This window comes from Cryptotermes secundus, unplaced genomic scaffold (genome assembly GCF_002891405.2).
Source record: "Cryptotermes secundus unplaced genomic scaffold, Csec_1.0 scaffold842, whole genome shotgun sequence".
NCBI lineage: Eukaryota > Metazoa > Arthropoda > Insecta > Blattodea > Kalotermitidae > Cryptotermes > Cryptotermes secundus.
In genome coordinates, this window is record NW_019736407.1 from 60,556 (window position 1) to 79,846 (window position 19,291).

Here is a 19,291-nt window from a genome sequence, read left to right on the forward strand (position 1 = left end):
CGATCCTATAACGGCTGTAGCCTGCTACCTTCAGGCCCATCTCCACAGACACTTCTCCTTTCCTCCTTATTGATTTCCCATTTGCCCTCTTCCTCCCTTCCTGTTCTTACATAGCTGGGTGTCTTCAACTGGCAGCTCAGTCTGCAGCCACCTGCTCACGCTGGTTTCTAGCTCACGGAATTTTCTAGCCTATATTTAAGGTCATATGTGCAGTGTCCCAGAAGTTCTGTTACACTTCTGACATTACATCCTGACACTCTGGAGTACATATTCCTCATCATCTTTACCACAGACATGTAGCTTTTACACATAGCACATCATTATTTACTTTCAGTTTGAGATGATGTTTATGTTTGTCCGAGATCTGTCATACTTCCATGCACTCTGAAGCGATATAGGCTTGTATAACTTGGGTTACCATGATTCGAGTGAACCCGGAGCTCAATTAAAAGGACTGGAGTTTCTGGTGGTTCCTGATTTGAAAAGAAATGGTACAGAGTAGAAAACAGAAATCAACAACACTTACATCAAAATTGTCTTATTAATTCAATGTATTGCATTGCTCAGTGTGTTACCTGAATCGTAAAGGTCTGAAGAGGGCTGCCATTGATATCATAGGAGAACTCTCCAAGAAAGTATTTTACATTATTAACGGTATCCAATCCCTATGAATAAATTATGTACATTAGTTCAGTCGTTATTATTGAATATAAAACAGTAACAAGTAAAAAATCAACAAATTCACATGAAGATGAACTAGTGTGGGCCTTGTCTCCACCTAACTTAACTACAAAGATCAATATTCCCTGAATATGATTATGATTGGTTTTAGAGGGTAATGTTATTTTATGCTTAGCTTCTGACATTATGGGAGGAACATATAACGTGCATGTTTGAGAATAGGGCATTGAGGAGAATATTTCGATGAAAGAGAGATGAAGTGATGGAGGTTGGAGGAAACTGCATAATGAAGAGCTTCATAACTTGTACTATTCACCAAATATAATTAGAATCACCAAGTAAAGGATGATGAGACATAGAGGGAAGGTAACAAGCACTGGGGAGAGGAGGAATGCATAGGAAGACCTACACATAGATGGGAAGATAACATTAAAATGGATACCATAAAACTGTATGAAGCACTTACCCACACAAAGAAATCCTTTGGTGCACTGCTTATTTCTTCTGTCGACAACAGGGCACTTGAAGGATGCTCGATTGACACTGCTTTAACATAGACCTCACCAATTAGCTGAATCACTACAGCACCTTCGCCTTCAAATTCCCAGCACTCGCCAGGCACAGCACAACCCTGTAATATAGAGACAGAAACATTATCCAGTATATTCAGTAAACCACCAAAGAACAAAAACGAATTATTAGAGAAATTCTGTGGCAGAGTAAACAGTTGTGAATTTCCAGGATGTTTTTCATAACTCCTCTGGTCTTGCCCATGAAGACATAAGATTTGATGATAATTATCTCTGTTCTTCTTCATGCGGTTGCTGCTGCCACCACCACTGTTGTTGTTGTTGCTGTTGTTGTTGGGCATATATTTAACTTGAGCCTGATGAAGCAGGATTTTCCTGCTGCACTGAAAGGTGCAATATCATGATTAGGCTACAAGTCCTTCATTCCAAATCCTTTCTAATTTGTCTGTCATCATACCATTTAACACTATTTTGACATGTTGCACAGTTATAAAATAACCCATGGAAATAAAGACTAAAGCACTGTAAGTGGACATGTAATGAAACCATATTTCTATGAAGTGACTATTGATACTTGACTGACAGTTCTTCCCAAATTCTTCTCTTCATATACCATGAAGAAAGAAAAATGTAACATGACTCAAAAACTGGTGATAATTTATAAAGTGCTTCACCATCATCACTGCAACAAGCTGGAAATAAACTTGTGCACTAATAATGAATATTCAGAGAACCGCCGAAGAAAAGGTGTAAGGACAGAAAACTGGTCATGAAGCGCCTCCACCAGATGAATGAACGGACCCAGTGTCATGATGGTTGTCGAAAAAAAGACCTGGCCGTTGCCAGAAGAGGGACCAGCCACCGTGCAAAAGTGGCACGGAGAACACAAACCGACTGGAAGGTGTCCCGCCATGCAGCAGTGGCACGACGCAGGAGAGATGCCTTCAAGAAGGAAACAGTTGTCTACACTGTCTCTGCAAGCAGCCTTGTAAGAAGTCTCAACCATTGCGGGATGATCATAACATTGAAAAGAAATCAGCAATGGGCACTGTTGTGCAACGGTCCCGCACCAGCAAGTGGCAGGAAGACCAGGAGGAACGACGATGTCAGCGAGTGCAAGCCACACTGTTACGTCGACAAAGGGAACTTCTCAAGAAAGACGTGGTCAAGGATTGGACACTATGGAGGGGTCGGCCCCCTCCAAAACGGAAAAGAAAACAATGTATAGAGGAGGAGCCTGTAACTCAGAACCACCGGCCTCCCCAGCGACAGTGAATGTGCGATGGATGAAATTGAGGAGGGAATGGGATGCAACGGATCGACGAATGCTGGACCATGGAATTGTTCAGGACGAATAATCTTAAGAAGGGAGATGATGTAATAGCCAGAGAATTGTCACTACAATAGGAGTAGCCGAACCAAAAGAAGATGCAGAAAGCACAGCCTTGAAAGAAAAGGAATGGGAGTGCACTGTTAGGCTGTTCAGTATGAACAACATTTAGAAGGTAGCAGTGTGACGTATTTGCTCTATGCAGAACACCCCCCCTCAAGCTGTGACGTAACATCATCGGAGCAACTGCTGCTGCTACAGTAACAGGCCAGTCAACACTCCATTCACCTCTCCCGCAGTGATGTAACAGGGGACACCGCGGTTACTACGCAGCTATAAACAACTCTCAGCAGCGTCCCCCAGCAATGCCTGTAAAACGGAGTTTACGCAACAGTGAAGCGATGTGGTTTTCCCACTGTCCAACTGAGGATTTATAAGAGTAACTAGTCAGTTTCAATCTAGCAGTCTCCAAGTCGGGCTGTATCGAGTGCATGGCAGTGACTACAGCAGAAGAAGTATTTGTGATAATGCAGATGGCAGTAGTGGTGTAACTGTGAATTGTATAAGTGTAAGAGCAAATGTGGAATAAATTCGCTACATTCAATACGGCATAAAGTTATATGTCACATGGCATTCAACCAACACATGACAATATTAATAAAAACTGGATATCCCTTTTTGTGCAATTGTGAAATGCTAGAAATACTTATAAGAATATCTTATAAATCCAGAAAGTTGTGTCTGTGTGCCCTTTTCCTAATTCTGATTTAATACAGCAAGGTAACCTAGAAAAAACGTTATACACTGTTGTAATATCCTAGATATGGAGACATCAGATTTTATGTGATAGTGGCCAAAAGAAGTGACAGAATTTACCCATGGAATTCTCTGAGCTTTCTTGATTAGAATTTCTACCTGACCTTTCATTCGTTACAAGTTACTTTATGACAATATCAGATAGCTTGAGATTAACCTCTCAGATTAATAAGTATTCAGTCAGTGGGAAAGGAAAATAGGATTGTGAAATTTGAACCTCTGTTTAACTGACATTCAGGCACCTATCTAGATAGGTTAAATTGTGATGTACCGTTTCAAAAAATGTGTGTGTGTGTGTCTTCCTCATAGCTACTACAGTTCTATAAAGAGTGACATGTAAATGCACTGGGAACAGCTTGATAAACACCACGTGATATGTGCATGCAACAATATGATGAATGTTTATAGCTTGTTGCTAGGCAATAGTCAGTGTGCCAATGGACTGGCAAGATAGCTATCAGGTGACTTGTCTTCTGTGTGGTCTGCGCTAAGCAACAATAGAACTGTGCTTTTTGTTGTGTCCATGCCGTGACTATATAACATGAGTCCGCTTGCAGCTAAAGGAGACCAGAAGGTTCAGCAGGTGAGAGCACAAGGACGAGAATGGCGCATGTCCTTAGTGAATTGTGAATATTAATTGAGTACAGATTAGGACATAGGAGAACTGAGTGATTTAAGATGAAATCACAAAGATTCCACTGTGATATGAAGCACTACTTTCTCTGTTGAGATCCACTGCCACGAAATGACTAGTGAACTGAATCCTTGTGCATGCGTAACGGTGAATTGAAAGTGTGTAAATAAGTGATAATGCTGTATTAATTGTAACTAAGAGAGATTTAAAATGAAGTGCCAATAAATCCAGTCATCACAACTAGAACCTCTTATATTTGTCAAATGTACCCCCTACACATGACAAAAGTATACATACCTTAATGATGTTCTGTACACAACGTTCTTGAGTTCCAAAATGTGTTGAATCATGGTCCCTGGTATCATATGTACTTAATATAGTAGCACCTGCAAGTCATGTAATGAAAGCAGACTTTAATAAACATCAAATATTTATAATATTCTCTTATAGTGAATCATTGGAATTGTTTTCTGAAAAGAGAGGTACAACTGGAAGCATGTATATGATTCTCTAATAATTCTCAGAGCTGATAAGTTATTTTCCAGACAGACTGTATGAAAAACATGTTAACTGGCGGTCATCTGAACGTCTTCTTTTTTTCCTACATCTCTCCCATCATAATGACATACTTCTGAAAAGTGTATAGAGGCTACATCATTCAGCGTGAAGACCGGGATGAAACAATTACTTAACCAACTAGCCAGTTAATTCTCTAATTAATTAACCAACTCCCTGGTGCAGTGTCTTCTCTGACAAGTAAACAGATATTCAGCCATTTAAGACATTCCCTGTCATATGGAACACACGAGCTCATTACTGTCAGCAGGACAATTATGAACTATGGTATTTCAGTTCACACTTAATTTATTTCTGTTTGCGTCCCCTGTCTGTCTTGGTACAATATTTAGTATCTATCCATAAAAATTTTGAGTGTACTTTCGTCTTTCAGTATCTGTACTTTCCTGTGAAACATTTCAATTTTGAATACATTTTGGTTATCACTGATTTCATCATTTTTGTCACTAAAACCCTTCTGAAGAAGTGACTAGCTGACTAGTATTACTTCCATTAACTTAATATCCTACACAGGAAAGCAAGTGGAAATTATGCTGATCATAGGCACAGATCTCTGTAAATTTACTGTTATCCATAAGATTCACAAGTTCTCTGAAAGTCTCACTGTCTCCTGGAATGGCCATAATTATTGAAGAATACTATCTTGGAATGTAAAGCCTTATAATCCAGCAGAAGTCCATCAGCATATTGGTGGAATGTACTGCTTCCATCTTCACAACCAAAGACAATCGAAGCAAGAAATTATCACAAAGCAGATAGCAAGCTCTGCTTCCACTGAACTAGGTGATATTACATCCCAGAACCTCAAATCCAGCCTCAATCACTCTTTGTGTGTTCAAATTTGAATATATGTCACAAATTTAATATTTATTTACACTTAAGTGCTTGAAGAAAATGAGTTACCTAAAGTTCCTGAGGCAAAGTTCATTTGTTGTTCCACACTATTGCCATAAAATGAAAGTGCATCTTTAACAATCTTCTTAGAATTATCATCCACCTTGCTGAGTCCATCACATATACTGCCTGGAAATAATACATAATAAATTTACTTTTATTAAACTACATTGCACAATTGACAACATAAACAAGGTACAGTGACTTGTTACCGATGTAAAGAAGTTAAACAGTCATTTCAGGCTCCTATTTTCCATTTAAAACACAAATACTCTATCCTGCAAACAAACATAAAGAGTCAGGATAGTGACTGACTATGGGTGGGGTGACTTAGGGGTTGGACTTTGTGTTCTAGTAGGGTCAAGAATTTTCCCTTCTCTGCACTGTTGAGACTGGCTCTAGGTCCCACCCAGCCCATCCAATGGGTACCAGAGGCTACTTCCTTACATGTAGTGCAGCCAGGGAGTGAAGCTGGCCACTCAAATTCAACTAGTGCTAAGGTCATGAAAATATGGATCTATGCATTCATATCCCCCATTCGTCTTCATGGCATAGTGCTTAATGACTTCGCCTTTTTCTTACATCCATACAAATGTTAAATAGGCATTTTTATGCAGTATGTAAATTATGTTTGTATTAATCATTTATCTGTGTGCTCTTAGGCAATAAGTTTGTAAATTTGATACTTACACACACAATTAATTGATTAATTCACGCAGTTTAAAACAGGGTTTCGTTTGGTTTTTTGCCTGGGGATGAGTGGCTTAAGGATTCCACCCTCTACTAATAAATGTCAGAAAGTTGCGTAAACAAGATATTTTCATGAATTAGAAGAGGGAACATCATGATGAAAAATTAGCCTGTGTACTAAATTCAGTTAATTAATTTTCATAACCACTCCCAAGGCAAAATCCTGGGCACAGATATCCATGAATCAAAGGCTACTGACAATTTTTTTTTCATGCAATACGAGATGTCACAGTCGATCACCTTCCTCCCCCTGAAGGACTGTCAACTAGAAGTATGTATAAAGACAACTGAAAAAGAAACTACTCACCCATACATATCCATGTATCAATTTACATAATGAAATTCCAGATCTTAAATACCGTTATGTATTTTACATGCAAATATGTTTGCACATGTATTCCTGTTCTTCAGAGTTAATCTGTTGTCAATGTGAAAGTTAAAAGTTCGTGAATCGAAGTTCAATTCACGTCACTGGTTACAACTTTCAACTTTTAACTTTTAAGAACTCGGTATATTAGTGAGCGTAAATCTGGATAAGATACAGGGTCAAATGAGTGAAAAGTTAATGTAACCGCGTGTAATTATACTGCCGTGTTCATACACCTGAGGATGACCTCTTGAGGTCGAAACATGTAGTGATAAAAAAAACGTGCTGTGTAGTCGGTGAATTCACTCTACTATTGATTAAACACACAACAGGATGCAAGAAACGATTAAAACTGTTTATTTTATTGCTAGTGGGGTGGGACTAAGTTCCTTGTACTGTGGCCACTTCTGGCCTATTGTACCAGTACCAGATGATATTGTGAGGGTGATTGTGGAGCAATTGGTGGAATGAAGATTGGCAGCGGAAACCGAAGAACTCGAAGAAAACCTGCCCCAGCACCACTTTGTCCACCACAATTCACACTTGACCAGACCCAGGATCAAACCCAGGCCTCCACAGTGGGAAGCCAGCGACTAACTGCTTGAGCTATGACGTGACCTTTTCCATCACTGATTCTGTTGTTCCATTGGCTCTAAATGAAATATATTCTTGCCTCTTATGCACTGAAATCTGAGTAACGTCTTTCTTTCGTGCTATAGTACAGATATAGTACACATAAAAACATATATTTCTGTGAGTAAGACGACTGCAGTTTGCCTGAAGGTTTATGCCATGCAGTCTGGAAGAAGTTTACTGAGGTTCCTCCAAAATGTTAGCAGACTTTTCAGACTATGTTGTGTCGCATCCCAGAACACAGCAAACTTCATCAGAAGCAATTATTTAGATAGTTACATTAATATTTCATTATGTTTTACCTGTACAAAGATCAAAATCCTTTCTTTGTAGCAGATCCAAGAAATCCTTCTCAAATTGTTCTCCTAGGCTATTCATTTTGTCCTGAAAACATAAACATACCAAAATAAGTACTGAAAGTTGCATCACATATGTTTTCTATTAATTGAAATGCTCGTCTATTTAACACTACTTTCTGTTAGTATACTGAGTGAAATATTTAATAAATTATCTAGGTATGCCAGTATCACAATGCCAGTGTGGACCTTCACTGGAACTGTATTTAGATATTCAAAAGAAAAATACTACATGGAAAAGTTCAACAAATGATATTCATGGAATAGCTCTTTGGCCTTTCGCAGATCCTCGTTCATTATTAGTATGCAGCATTGTACGTACAATCATAATACTCTCCTTATTAGTTACCACTGGCAGTGAATATTCCTGGTAAGACATGTTTCCACCCTCTCTGTGCTGTCAAAACATCTAAGTATGCTATTTGTCTGTGATATGTGACAATTAAAACCTAGCAATTTTCTGGTGCTATAACTTTAGCAGATTTAAAACTTGTCTGTACTTTTTAAATTAGCATCTGAGAAAACTGCTGCAGAGTACAAAAGCATATCAATTCCATTCAAACGTATATAAATCAACTGCCACTGGCCTTCAGACACATATACTCACAGTCAGTTCTGTTCTCATAAATTGTACTTCCTTCCTCAGCACATCAACTTCTGTTCCCGTGCTGTTTGTGATAGGCCAAAAGAGAGACACAACTTGTAGCAGTTGATATGCTGTTAGTGCAACTGGAATAAAAATGTAAAATTATTTAAATGTATGAGAGAAACAATACATGGTGATAAACAAGGACTTAAGCATATATACCATGGAATACATTCAGCCAAGAAATGAATGTGACGGTATGTTTGGTAGATATCAGACAATTCATTGACATACATCATTGATGGCCATAATCCAGATTCTGAAAATATGAGGTGCAATCAGAGAGCAATGCCTTATGCCCTTCTTCCTTCCTCATAAACTGTAACTTACTCTTCACCTAATTTTATTTGGGAGATCCTGAGTTCGAATTTCGGCCCAGTGACAGGCTCTCATGGCAAGTCGTTCGAGGTTTTTTTCAGTCCCTCCGATCATATGCCTGGATATTACCTAAAAGTAAGCCATGACCTTTCCAAACCATTATGCACCCTAACATTCGCCGCTGTACAGGATAAGCTATTAACAGTGTAGTTAAACCAAAAATAAATAAATACGTAATATTAACATCCTCATTTTATGCTACTGCAACGTTATTCTTTTACTTCTATTTAAAAGAAAATAAGACCGCAACCACGAAGTCTACTGCTGTACAATATTCACACAGGAACAGCTATCTTTAACATGGGTTTGTGTGCAAAAAGAAGGTACTTTATGTACGCGTTTTCGAGTTACGTGTAATTTTCCAGAAACGAAAACTATTCAGCCGGTAATAAAGTTCGTTTTTTAGAACGCATGTAAATTATAATCGTATTTTTTCACACACGCAAATAATTATATATAATATCCTCAACGCCTTAACTTAACAAATTAGTAAAATGATTCACCTATTGAACATAGCAGCATAAAATGCAAATGAGGTGAACCAAAGCATGAAAAAGTACAAGTATTTCTCAACACCCTGAAAATATACATCCACTTGGTATCCCTAACCCATTTCATTGAACAAAACTATGTGAATATCCCAACCTGTACCCCATAACCTAACAACAACAATCATAATCAAACGACAAGTCTCTTTAAGTGAATCTTTATTTTTTCATTTACTTGAATTCTTACCCGTTTTACTTGCAGGAAAGATGCAACTCAAATACTTTGATGTATATGGAAGGAAAATATTGAAACTGATCTTAAAAATACAGTGTCAGAAGATAGTACTCTTCGAATCTTCTGTAATCGCCATATCCTTCCACGTTTTAACAAACCCGGTTGACATTATATCGAAGACAAACGTTTCCTTTCACATGCGAAAAATCAGTGTCTCAATAATGAAGCCACCGATAGACATGAAGTACAAAACGACAACCCATTTTCAAAACTTTAAATTACGCAAATACCACAATTAAACTGCCTTCAAGATTAGTGACGATTTTGTAAAACCGCTAACTCGTAAGATATTGCAAACGTACCTGGGAATTATGACTGTATTACTTACCAAAGCACAGCACTATAATATAATGGATGATTCTGTGACGATTGCAAATAATTTCTTGATTTGTGTTACACGCCATTTTCTGTCGTTTGCAAATTAATTCTGAACTTCTCCGAATAACTCGAGCACGCTCCAAGTCTTCTCAGTTTGCTGTTTTCGCTAAACGATTCTTAGTAACGCCTTTCGACAATGTATATTAGTGTGCTTCCTTCCACACGTCCTTCCTTCGTAACAAATAACTGAGAACTACTTCAGTTTCGTAGCAACTGGTACCTTTTATAACTTTTATCGTACAATTGAAAACATGCGCAATCTTCGTCTGCGCAGACCACTGCTGCCATCTGTTGGATGGACTAAAGGAAGAATTCAAATAGCTAGATCTTACAGGGAAGAGAATGTACAATACCTAAACTATCCACTAGAAAAAGAGACTTGGGAGTTTGTTTTTAAGCAAAATTCGGCAAACGAGGCATACAATGATTTTTAGGTACTTCACAGTATTGTTGTAGGATTTGCCTAGCAACACCTGTTTACTCGCTTTGCCTAGCAACAGCTGTTTACTCGCCGTTGCTAAGCAATGATACTTGCGTTGTCGCATTTGCTTGAATGTGGGCAATTCTCATATTACGATATAGCTATGCCTAACAAAATGGTAAAAACTAAACAGCAGGAAAATAAACGGTTTATCTCAGGAATAAGGGTATTGGAGAATAGTCTAATGAAAGAAAGAAATATGCCAGAAGAATTTAAAGAATACTACCGTCATCACAAAAAATATACAACAAAATTATCAGTGAAGCAAAAAAATTAACTAATAACACGCGAATAAGAGCATCAGGGAATAAATCAAAAGCCACGAGGGAGCTAGTTAAGGAGGAACTAGGTAAACAAAAAAAGATCAACGAAGAATATTGAAATAAGCGAGAATGGAGTAAATATGCAAGATCCATAAGCTATAGCCAATGTCTTTAATGAATACTATACCACTATTGCCCAAAAGTATTGAGTGGCAATCCATTATAAAAAACCAATGAAGTTAATGTCAATACAGTAAAATATGATAGTAACAGCATGTTCTTAACCCCAACTACTGAAGAGGAAGTGGCAGGCATAATTAAAGGATTGAGTAATAAAAAATCAACAGGAACAGATGATAATCCAGAGTATATTATTAAAAAATGTTATCCTAAAATATCAACTGCTTTGACACATATAATAAATGTCACTCTCACCTGGGCAGTTTTTTTGATCAACTAAAAATTGCAGAAGCGAAACCTTTGTATAAGAAAGGATGTGATACAGAAGTTGTGAATTATAAACCAGTTTCATTAACTTCTGTTTTTTTTTAAAAATAATAGAAAAAATCATACAGAAAAGACTTTTATCATTTTTTAATAATCACAACATAATTAACAATAAACAGCATGATTTCTGTAAAGGGAAATCAACAAATACTGCAACTGCAGAGTTTATAGAAAGGGTCTACAAATCACTGGATGAGAGGGAAAAAAGTATAGGGATATTTCTGGATCTGTCAAAGGCATTTGACTTAGTTGAGCATGATATATTGCCAAGGAAGATGACAAGAATGGGAACAAGAGGGAAGAGGGGTTGCACTAAAATGGTTTCAATCATATCTAGAAAACAGGGAACAAAAAGTGGAAATTATGTACAGATATAAAGAAACTAATGAAATCACTATCTATCTATGGCGAAGGAGACCCATAAGACATGGAGTCCCACAAGGTGCTGTTTTCAGACCAGTGTTGTTTTTGCTATATAACAATGAACGAATCAATGCATTGAACATGGAAGAACGTTTTTTGCTGACACTACTAGTATTCTTATAACAGGAAATAGCTCTAATGATGCCGAAGGGAAAATAAATAAAACAGTAAATGCACTCACAGGGTGGCTTGAAAGGAATAGATTAATCATTAATAAAGAAAAAACAACAGCAATATCCTTTCATCAGCCTCAAAAAGTACAAGTCAAAAGCCTATCAATAAAGCTCTATGATACAGTCATAGTGCTCGCGGCTTGCGCGCCCCATTCCGATGGTTCGTTGCGTGCGCGTCGCTTGTTCGAGGTGCACCAAATCATTCCGCGCATCGCTTGTAATGCCGCGTTACAGCCGCGGCGCACTCGTGTATTCCTACCTTTAAGTCCTCTCGCCCGTATCCTGTTGGTTTGTTGACTCAGGTGTTATAAGAATTTATTTCCTAATCTTAAATGGCCATCACCGTTCTGCGTATTGCCTCGTGAGCTGTAATGTGTTCCTATTGGCAATGAACGTCAGTTAAGTTAATGCAGCTCGGACATACGTATACTAGTGCTGATGTTAGAAACCCGGTCGTTTAGGATATGATGCCGTGTAGTTTTGTTCCGTATTTTGTAGTAACTTCTTGACTCCATCTCCACATTAAAGAAGCTGTTCTCCCCTGAAGGACGGGAATATACATTCATCCGAAACGTCGGCACCTATTTACTGAACTACAAGATATCACATACCAGAAATTAGCTGAAGAGATGAAGCTCCTGGCATGTACTCTGGACGTAGTAGGTTCGAATCTCAGGCCGGACATCGGCTGTCTTGTTCGTTTTCATCGTTTTCCTCAGTCTCTCGACGAAACTGTGAGGATGGTAGCTCGAGTAGGATACAGCCGCTTCCTTCCAGATCCTCTTCTATTATTCTTTCATTGTTCATCTTATCATACGACGCTATATGGTGTAGATTCTGAAACAGCGTTGCTCAATAGCCCACAAAAATACACGACGGCACATCCCAGAAGTTTGCTCAAGCGATGACTCTTCTGACTTGTATGTGGAAGGCACTGGATTCCAATCCCAGCCCAAAGACCAGTTAACATAACGGAGGCATTTATACATCACATAGATGAAAATTTCGATATAACAGCTCAAATTACATCATGACCTCTCCCGTCCACAATCTTCAATTAATCAATCCTTAAATCGTCCTATCATTCGATGCTACATAACTTGACATATTTGCAGCGTCGTTAAATAAACCTTAAATAAACACGTCTCAGATGATCGTGATGTTATCGTCGAGAGAATGTCAGACATGTTGTGGCGTGTAGAGCCGTTGCTATATAAAGACCGCGAGATGGGCAGATATACCATGGCCGTTTCTGGGCAACGGCCCGCTAAACACATTCTCGCGAAACAAGCAACGGAAAGGCCTTTACTAGGCAGCAGATTCTTAATAATGCAACCGTTGGACAATAACAATGGAACAGTATTGTTTTTCTACGTAGTCCGTGTCGAGAGTTTAATTGCGGTACAACGTTAGAGATTAGTTGAGGCCCGTGTGGTGGCGAGGTCGAATGCCTGCACCATAACCCTGAAGGTTGTAGAAGGCGACGTAAAGGCAACCTAGTGCCTGGGGTTATAACTGGGCCACCCTGTTCCTGGGGGATATAAAAATGAGGACCTGGCCCTTCACGTTGGGTATCTCGAATCTGAGACATTAAAATGTGGTTATGTGTCCCGCGGGACTCGGACCCGAGAATGACGAAGGCCAAGGCCAGCAGCAATTGTAAACGACAGACGCATCCTCTCGTCAGAGAGGATGTTACATAAGTACTATGACCTCAAAGGTTCAGTTGAAAAAGAGAAAAAATCTCTGGCCGTGGGTCTCAAGGGGCTTTGCACCAACATAAACTGATTGGCGGTAAACTGCCGGTGGTAAAGTAACTGTGACTCTGAGGGCCGTGCCATAGCTCAGGCGGTTAGTCGCCGACTTCCCATTCGGCGGTTCCTGTTCGAGCCCAGGTAAGATCATGTGAGATCCGTGGTGGACAAAGTGGCACTGGGGCAGGTTTTCTCCGAGTACTTCGGTTTTCCTGTCATTCCACCGACTGCTCCACACTCATCACCATCTACCAATCGGGACTGGTAAAATAGGCTAAATAGTGGCAGACATATCAATTGGACTCACCCTCACCCCACCCAAACAAACCAAATGAACTCTTAGCTCAGGTGAGTTTTGTGTGCGAGTGTGAAGGAAGGAGTCGGTGACAGCTCCAAGTGTACTGAGTTGAAAGTCCGTCTGTGTGTGATATTTGGAGTGTGTAATTCAGTGTAACCGTTATAGTACCTGTTTTAAAATCCTTTGCAAGGAAACGGCTTGTGAAGACTGTAATAGACTAAGGACACTAGTCTGTGTATGTCTGTGATCTGTAAAATATAGTCACGAGTCTTGAGTGTATAAGTGGTCAATAAATCGAATGATCAATCCAAACCCCGTCTATAGTCATTCTTACACGTGACAGTATTACTCTGTTATTCCTAAGAGAAGAACAACAAGGCTACATATAGTGTCTGAGTGTAACATAAAGCTTCAGAGTTGAGCAGAGTTGGTTAGCATCGTATGAAAATCACTCATTAACACTAGTTTTTTTTATACATATTTTGACATGTTGAGCAAGGGAGAAACCCGCCCTCCAGCAGTGACGCGGTCGGTGAGTCAGAGCTCCGTCACCCCCCTCCGCACGGTGACGTAACGCGCAACACGCGGTGACGTAAGACGGCGTGAGGTAACAGCGTTGCTAGGCTATACGCAGACACTCTTACGTGGCACGCAACGACGCTGTTGACGCGGGCAACAGGCAACAGCGAACGGAATAAAAGCCGGCTGAGCAGTAAGCGTGAGTTGAGTTGTAATGTGGCTATCGCCGAGTTCAGTTGTAGTCGAGTTAACTTGTAGCCGTCCCCGGAGAGAGTTGAAGTGAATCAGCCGCCGGAGTGTGTTATCAACAGTTCTCAAGGCAGCAGCCTGCGAGAGAGTTGGAATCTAGCCACGGCGAGTTACGAGTGAAAGTATGTGATAATCAGTGACAGTTTGTGATAACTGAGAATTGATTGGGAGTGTGTGATACAGTAACACTTATATAGCTCCCGTACTGTGAAACGTGTAGACTACTGACAATAGAGTGAATTGAATATTGCGAATAGGGGTATAAGTTGTGAAACCCCGCAACATTGTCATAATTATTTGTAGCCGTTACTTGTAGGTTGTTGAATAAACCTGTTAACAATCCGAACGGCGTCTTCAGTAACTAAACACGTCACAATATTAATAAATTTCTTAATATGTTTTGTTCATTGAAAAATCTTTCATTTCTAGAGACATTTTTATAATAACATTTTATTGAAAATATTTTCATAAAGTTAAACTCTAACCTCCTCCAACTATGACTCTCAAATTTAATTTCCTTGAAGATTCGAGGTTGTCACGAGAGCGAATACCAACTTTACGATCTTTTTGGGTGTTGTGCAACTCGCTCTTTCATATTCACTGCAAAATTTTACCCTGAAGATGGAATGAGCGGGATCTCCGAAATACTGATACATATCTACGAAACTACATGGCATCAGATCCCAGAAAACTGTAATCTTAACTCCATAGAACATGTATCGCCCCTAACGAATTTACGTTCGGGCAACTGAAAACTGATATTTAGTTGAACATAAATTTTCAGTTTCATGTTCAACCATTATTTGACTTTGTTGTGATAAGTAACGTATTGCATCTTATATTTTATCACATAACTAAACCTAAAGATAAGATAACAATACCAGGATAAAAGGTTATCTCTGCACACAAAATATTTTAACTCTTTAAAATACAGAGTCTTCAGTTTATGACGATGTGGAAGCGACAGCTTGGGTGGTTTTAAAGGGGAAGCCAGCAGACTTTTGTTATGTGCAGCAATAAACAGGATTAGAAAGAATACACTCCATAATTCAGTACACGAAATTACAAGCGGCGTTGTCCGGCGTATAATATCAAAGCTAATTAATATTATAATAAGAAATGCAAATTAGTGAACGTCTGTGAAAATCTGTAAGGGTGCATTGCGTATTATATTTATGGCCTGATGCAAAACCATTTTTTGTTGTGAACCAACATGGTTGAAAATTAGATATTATAATAGACTACTCCAATGCAGATCTTCAACATAATCGGTGGAATTTGTTATGGATCCATTGATGGCCTTGTGCGTAAATGTGTCTTCATGACTCTACATGGCTGGAAATAGGAGTTACTTGACATCTTTCTCGGAAAGCCTCCCACTGCCCGACAAGCGTTCAGTGCGAGTATCCAACATCGGAATGCAAGGCAATCTGGCCAGCTATTTACGTATTTCCCCCTAGTTTGCAGACAACAGGAGACAAATGATCTCAGAAAGAGGCGTTGCTTTATATTTTGCAAAGAATTCCTAATGAATTCAATAAACTCCCAGTATGGATTCAATAATCAGTATCAAATTTCCACTAGCGTGACCATATAGAACATTCTGTACTGAAATTTTGGGAACTTTTTTTTTGTTTGGTGATTTCACACATTTTCGGAATCTAGTTTCTCGGATACGGACACACACACGCACACGCGTGATATTTGTGACCTCCAGGACATACGTCTCCTCGGACAGACCCTATAAAATGGGACCTTATTCCGGCGCTAAAACGGCCCATTTTTTAAATTCCATCTCTGTACATGGCATGGAAATACATTACCTATAACTGAGAGAATGAGGAAGTAAGTTACCTTAACACAAACAAGTGCGCAAATACATCACTCCACACTTAGGTTTACTCGTATACATTTTTCTTTACCTGGTTTTCAGCTAACAGATCCTCTGAAAATGTGGCACCGTTCAAATGCGTGGAAATAGCAGTAACAAATCAAAATTTGTTTCAGTTGGAAATTAAGAGGAAATTTAATTCTGGTAATGCTTGGTACAATTCAGTCCAGAGGCCTTTGTCTTCTCGTCTGGTGTCTAAAAACATAAAAATTAAAATATAAAAAACTATAATTTAACCTCTGATTCTGTATGGGTGCGAAACTTAGTCTCTGACTTTCAGGGAAGAACACTGAATAAGGGTAACTGAGAACAGAGAGCTGAGAAGAATATTTGGACTGAAGAGAAAAGAAGTGAAGAGAGAATGGAGAAAAATGCACAATGAGGAGCTTCAGATCTTGCACTTTCTCCAAGTATAATTAGAATTATCAAGTAAAAGAGGGTGATATGGGCACGGTACGTAGCACGAATGGAACGACGAGAACTGAATATAGAGTAATGTTTGTAACCACGAAAGGAGAGAGACCACTAGGAAGAACAAGACGTAGATGAGCGGATAATAATAAAATATTTTTTTAGAGGGATAGGATGGGGTGGTATGGACTGGATTCATCTGGCTGAGGACAAGAACCAGTGGAGGGCTCTTGTGAACATGGTAATGAGCTTCCGTTTTTCATAAATTGCTAGGAATCTTTTGAGTAACTGCACAGTTGGCGGCTTCTCAAGAAGGGCTTACATCAATGAAGTTAGTTTAGTTTCTGTGAAATATATGAAGGTGGTGTACCCAGTGACGTCACAAGCCAACGCTTTTCCTGGGGTACCATATCCAAGCGGAAGAAATTTGGGTTTCCCATTTCATTTTTTACGGCTCGCCATTTGGAAGAAAAAGCGTGGAACAGGTGGACAGAGAGACAATGAACATTTCGTTATTATACAGAGATTTATACTTAATATATTTTGTAATGCATTCCCATATATAAAACATATCGCTTCTGTTTCGTGTTCCGTATAACGAAAGGTAAAGTTTTCCATGTAACAGGCCGTGGAGGCACACAGAGTTGTCAGCCGTCGAGGCTCGCACATTCTCTAGACAATCGGCTTACACATAGGGCGGTTGATTTTAAGCCTTACACGCCGCCCGGCCGTCCTTTACCCCCAGAAAGATTCCTGGTACTCATTTTTGTTAGAGGCTGAGTCGATCCCAGGGTCATTGTGCCGCTGGAAGGATTAGATAATTGAAATATCGAGTGACCTCATGGGGAATCGAAAGCGCGACCCTCAGGCTTAGTGCCTCAAACAACTGAGCTACGGCGTCCCGCGCTCCTGTTCCATGTACCGGACCTAATAGCAAACGCGCTCGAGCGAATTACGTATTCTTGCCAAGTGCCTTACAAGTGTCATTAAGTCTCTACGCCTACGCCTCAGTCTGTTCTTCGCAATGTGCTACTACGCAGTTGCATGTGAGGATCCTAACTTGCGCTGTCACTAAGCAAACACAGCAACTAGCGACTGTACCCCAGTATGTATTCACATCTTGTACTACGTGTAAGAAAGGTGGGTTTAATCTGTCTCTATTAGACGCTGTTCAGCCTGTCCTTTCTGCATTTTATTATCTGTAGCTACGGGTTTATTATCAGTCCAAAACTGTACGCTAATATTTATTTTTATTGAAATTATCACTGGTTTTTTGATTGTACAATCTATTCTTGTTGCGTCCCTACCGATAAGATGCAAAAACATTTATTACCGTCGCCATGTTTGTGTGATTGATCTGCTATCTCCTCTCTCTCTCTCTGCAAATAAAAGCTCACGGAATATTGTGTACTTATACTGGTTGATTCTAAATTATTGTCAGCATTTCCGTTTATAGGCCAGGGAAGCCCCAGTAGTACTTTAGAGTCATTCTGTACATTGCGAAGATTTAGCAAAATTTGTCTATTTTGAAATGTGTCCAAAATCGGACAGAAATAATGAACTCTTCAAATGGAAACTCAACACGGGTTTCAGCGACTTGGCAACAAACGTTTCCAACAANAATGTAGACAAATTGCGTTGTGAGTGACGCAGGAACTGAATTTTTAAATAATTAAATTTGTAAAAACTGCAGCATTCAAAATGTAAAGCTACAAGGCATTCGTCCACGTTGAATACTTAATCTAACATTTTCGTGCGGAAGTTAATGCTGATGTTTAGATATGTGCATCCTGCATACTTGCCATTTAGGATATGTAACAACCCGTTTACAAGCAGACAGTAAAAATTTGTTGGTTGTGTTCTTTTTTCTTTCACACGTTTCGACCGCATGCGACCATTATCAGGTGAAGAGGGAAGTATAGATTTCCCTGGGCTTAATTAGTTAAGCACTATGCTAAGAAGACATACTGGGAAGTGAAAGTACAGCTCCTCCTTCCTTGTAGTTGGAAGTGAGTGGTCTGCTTCACGCGCCTGCCGCTTTACCCCCTTTACCCAATTGGGTAGATAGCTGGGAGGGTGTCCTCAGTGTCGATCTCGACTCTATGCAGACTGAATATAAATAAATTTAACTCAAACTTATATAGAATAGAATATAGAATAGGCAACGACTCGGTAAACATACGAGTATTCCTGCTGCAACGAATATGTAACCAACAATCGAGTAACTTCCGTTGCTAAGCAGCGGCTCTGTAAACACGCATTTCCAAGATTCGAGAGGCTGTGTTTTGTACATGGCTCGTGCAAAATTGTTATAAATAACAGTTCAGTTGAGAAGAGTTAGTCTAGTTTCGAGACATAAGCCTGCCAAGTTATGCTTTTGGAAGCAGAGCAATTGAATTGTATTGGCCGTTGCAGAAAAATAGCAAGAAAGATATTAGGATGTGGAAAAAAGACTTCATATTTGTTTTGAAGTGACAGTGAGACTGTTATAAATGCGTTGCCAGGATACGACTAATGAAGGCTGAGAAGGATAGTGCGTGTGTAACTGTGAACTGTAAAGTACGTAGATC

General features: G+C 39.4%; 1 protein-coding gene across 2 annotated transcripts; it reads right to left on the bottom strand.

The window, feature by feature from the left end:
• Nucleotides 1-9: 9 nt before the first annotated feature.
• LOC111869906 (sperm-associated antigen 4 protein-like) lies at nucleotides 10-16,416 on the bottom strand. Of its 2 annotated transcripts, XM_023861774.2 has the most exons (7): nucleotides 16,342-16,416; nucleotides 8,175-8,296; nucleotides 7,514-7,595; nucleotides 5,471-5,590; nucleotides 4,289-4,377; nucleotides 1,148-1,312; nucleotides 10-665 (listed from the first exon to the last, which is right to left on the bottom strand). In XM_023861774.2, exons 2-7 carry the CDS (start codon nucleotides 8,190-8,192, stop codon nucleotides 564-566), a joined length of 576 nt encoding a protein of 191 aa, XP_023717542.1. In that variant the 5' UTR covers nucleotides 8,193-8,296; nucleotides 16,342-16,416; the 3' UTR covers nucleotides 10-563. The 2 variants fall into 2 exon arrangements, with proteins under 2 accessions (XP_023717542.1, XP_033609492.1); XM_033753601.1 differs by lacking the exon at nucleotides 16,342-16,416 and having other exon boundaries at nucleotides 8,175-10,984.
• Nucleotides 16,417-19,291: the final 2,875 nt, after the last annotated feature.

Excerpts from the sequence above, each read along its gene's own strand:
- LOC111869906 (XM_023861774.2), bottom strand. Across the intron at positions 5,591-7,513 it reads GGATTTTGATCTTTGTACAG|GCAGTATATGTGATGGACTC; the intron begins GTAAAACATAAT and ends TATTATTTCCAG. Across the intron at positions 1,313-4,288 it reads GTGTACAGAACATCATTAAG|GGTTGTGCTGTGCCTGGCGA; the intron begins GTATGTATACTT and ends TCTATATTACAG.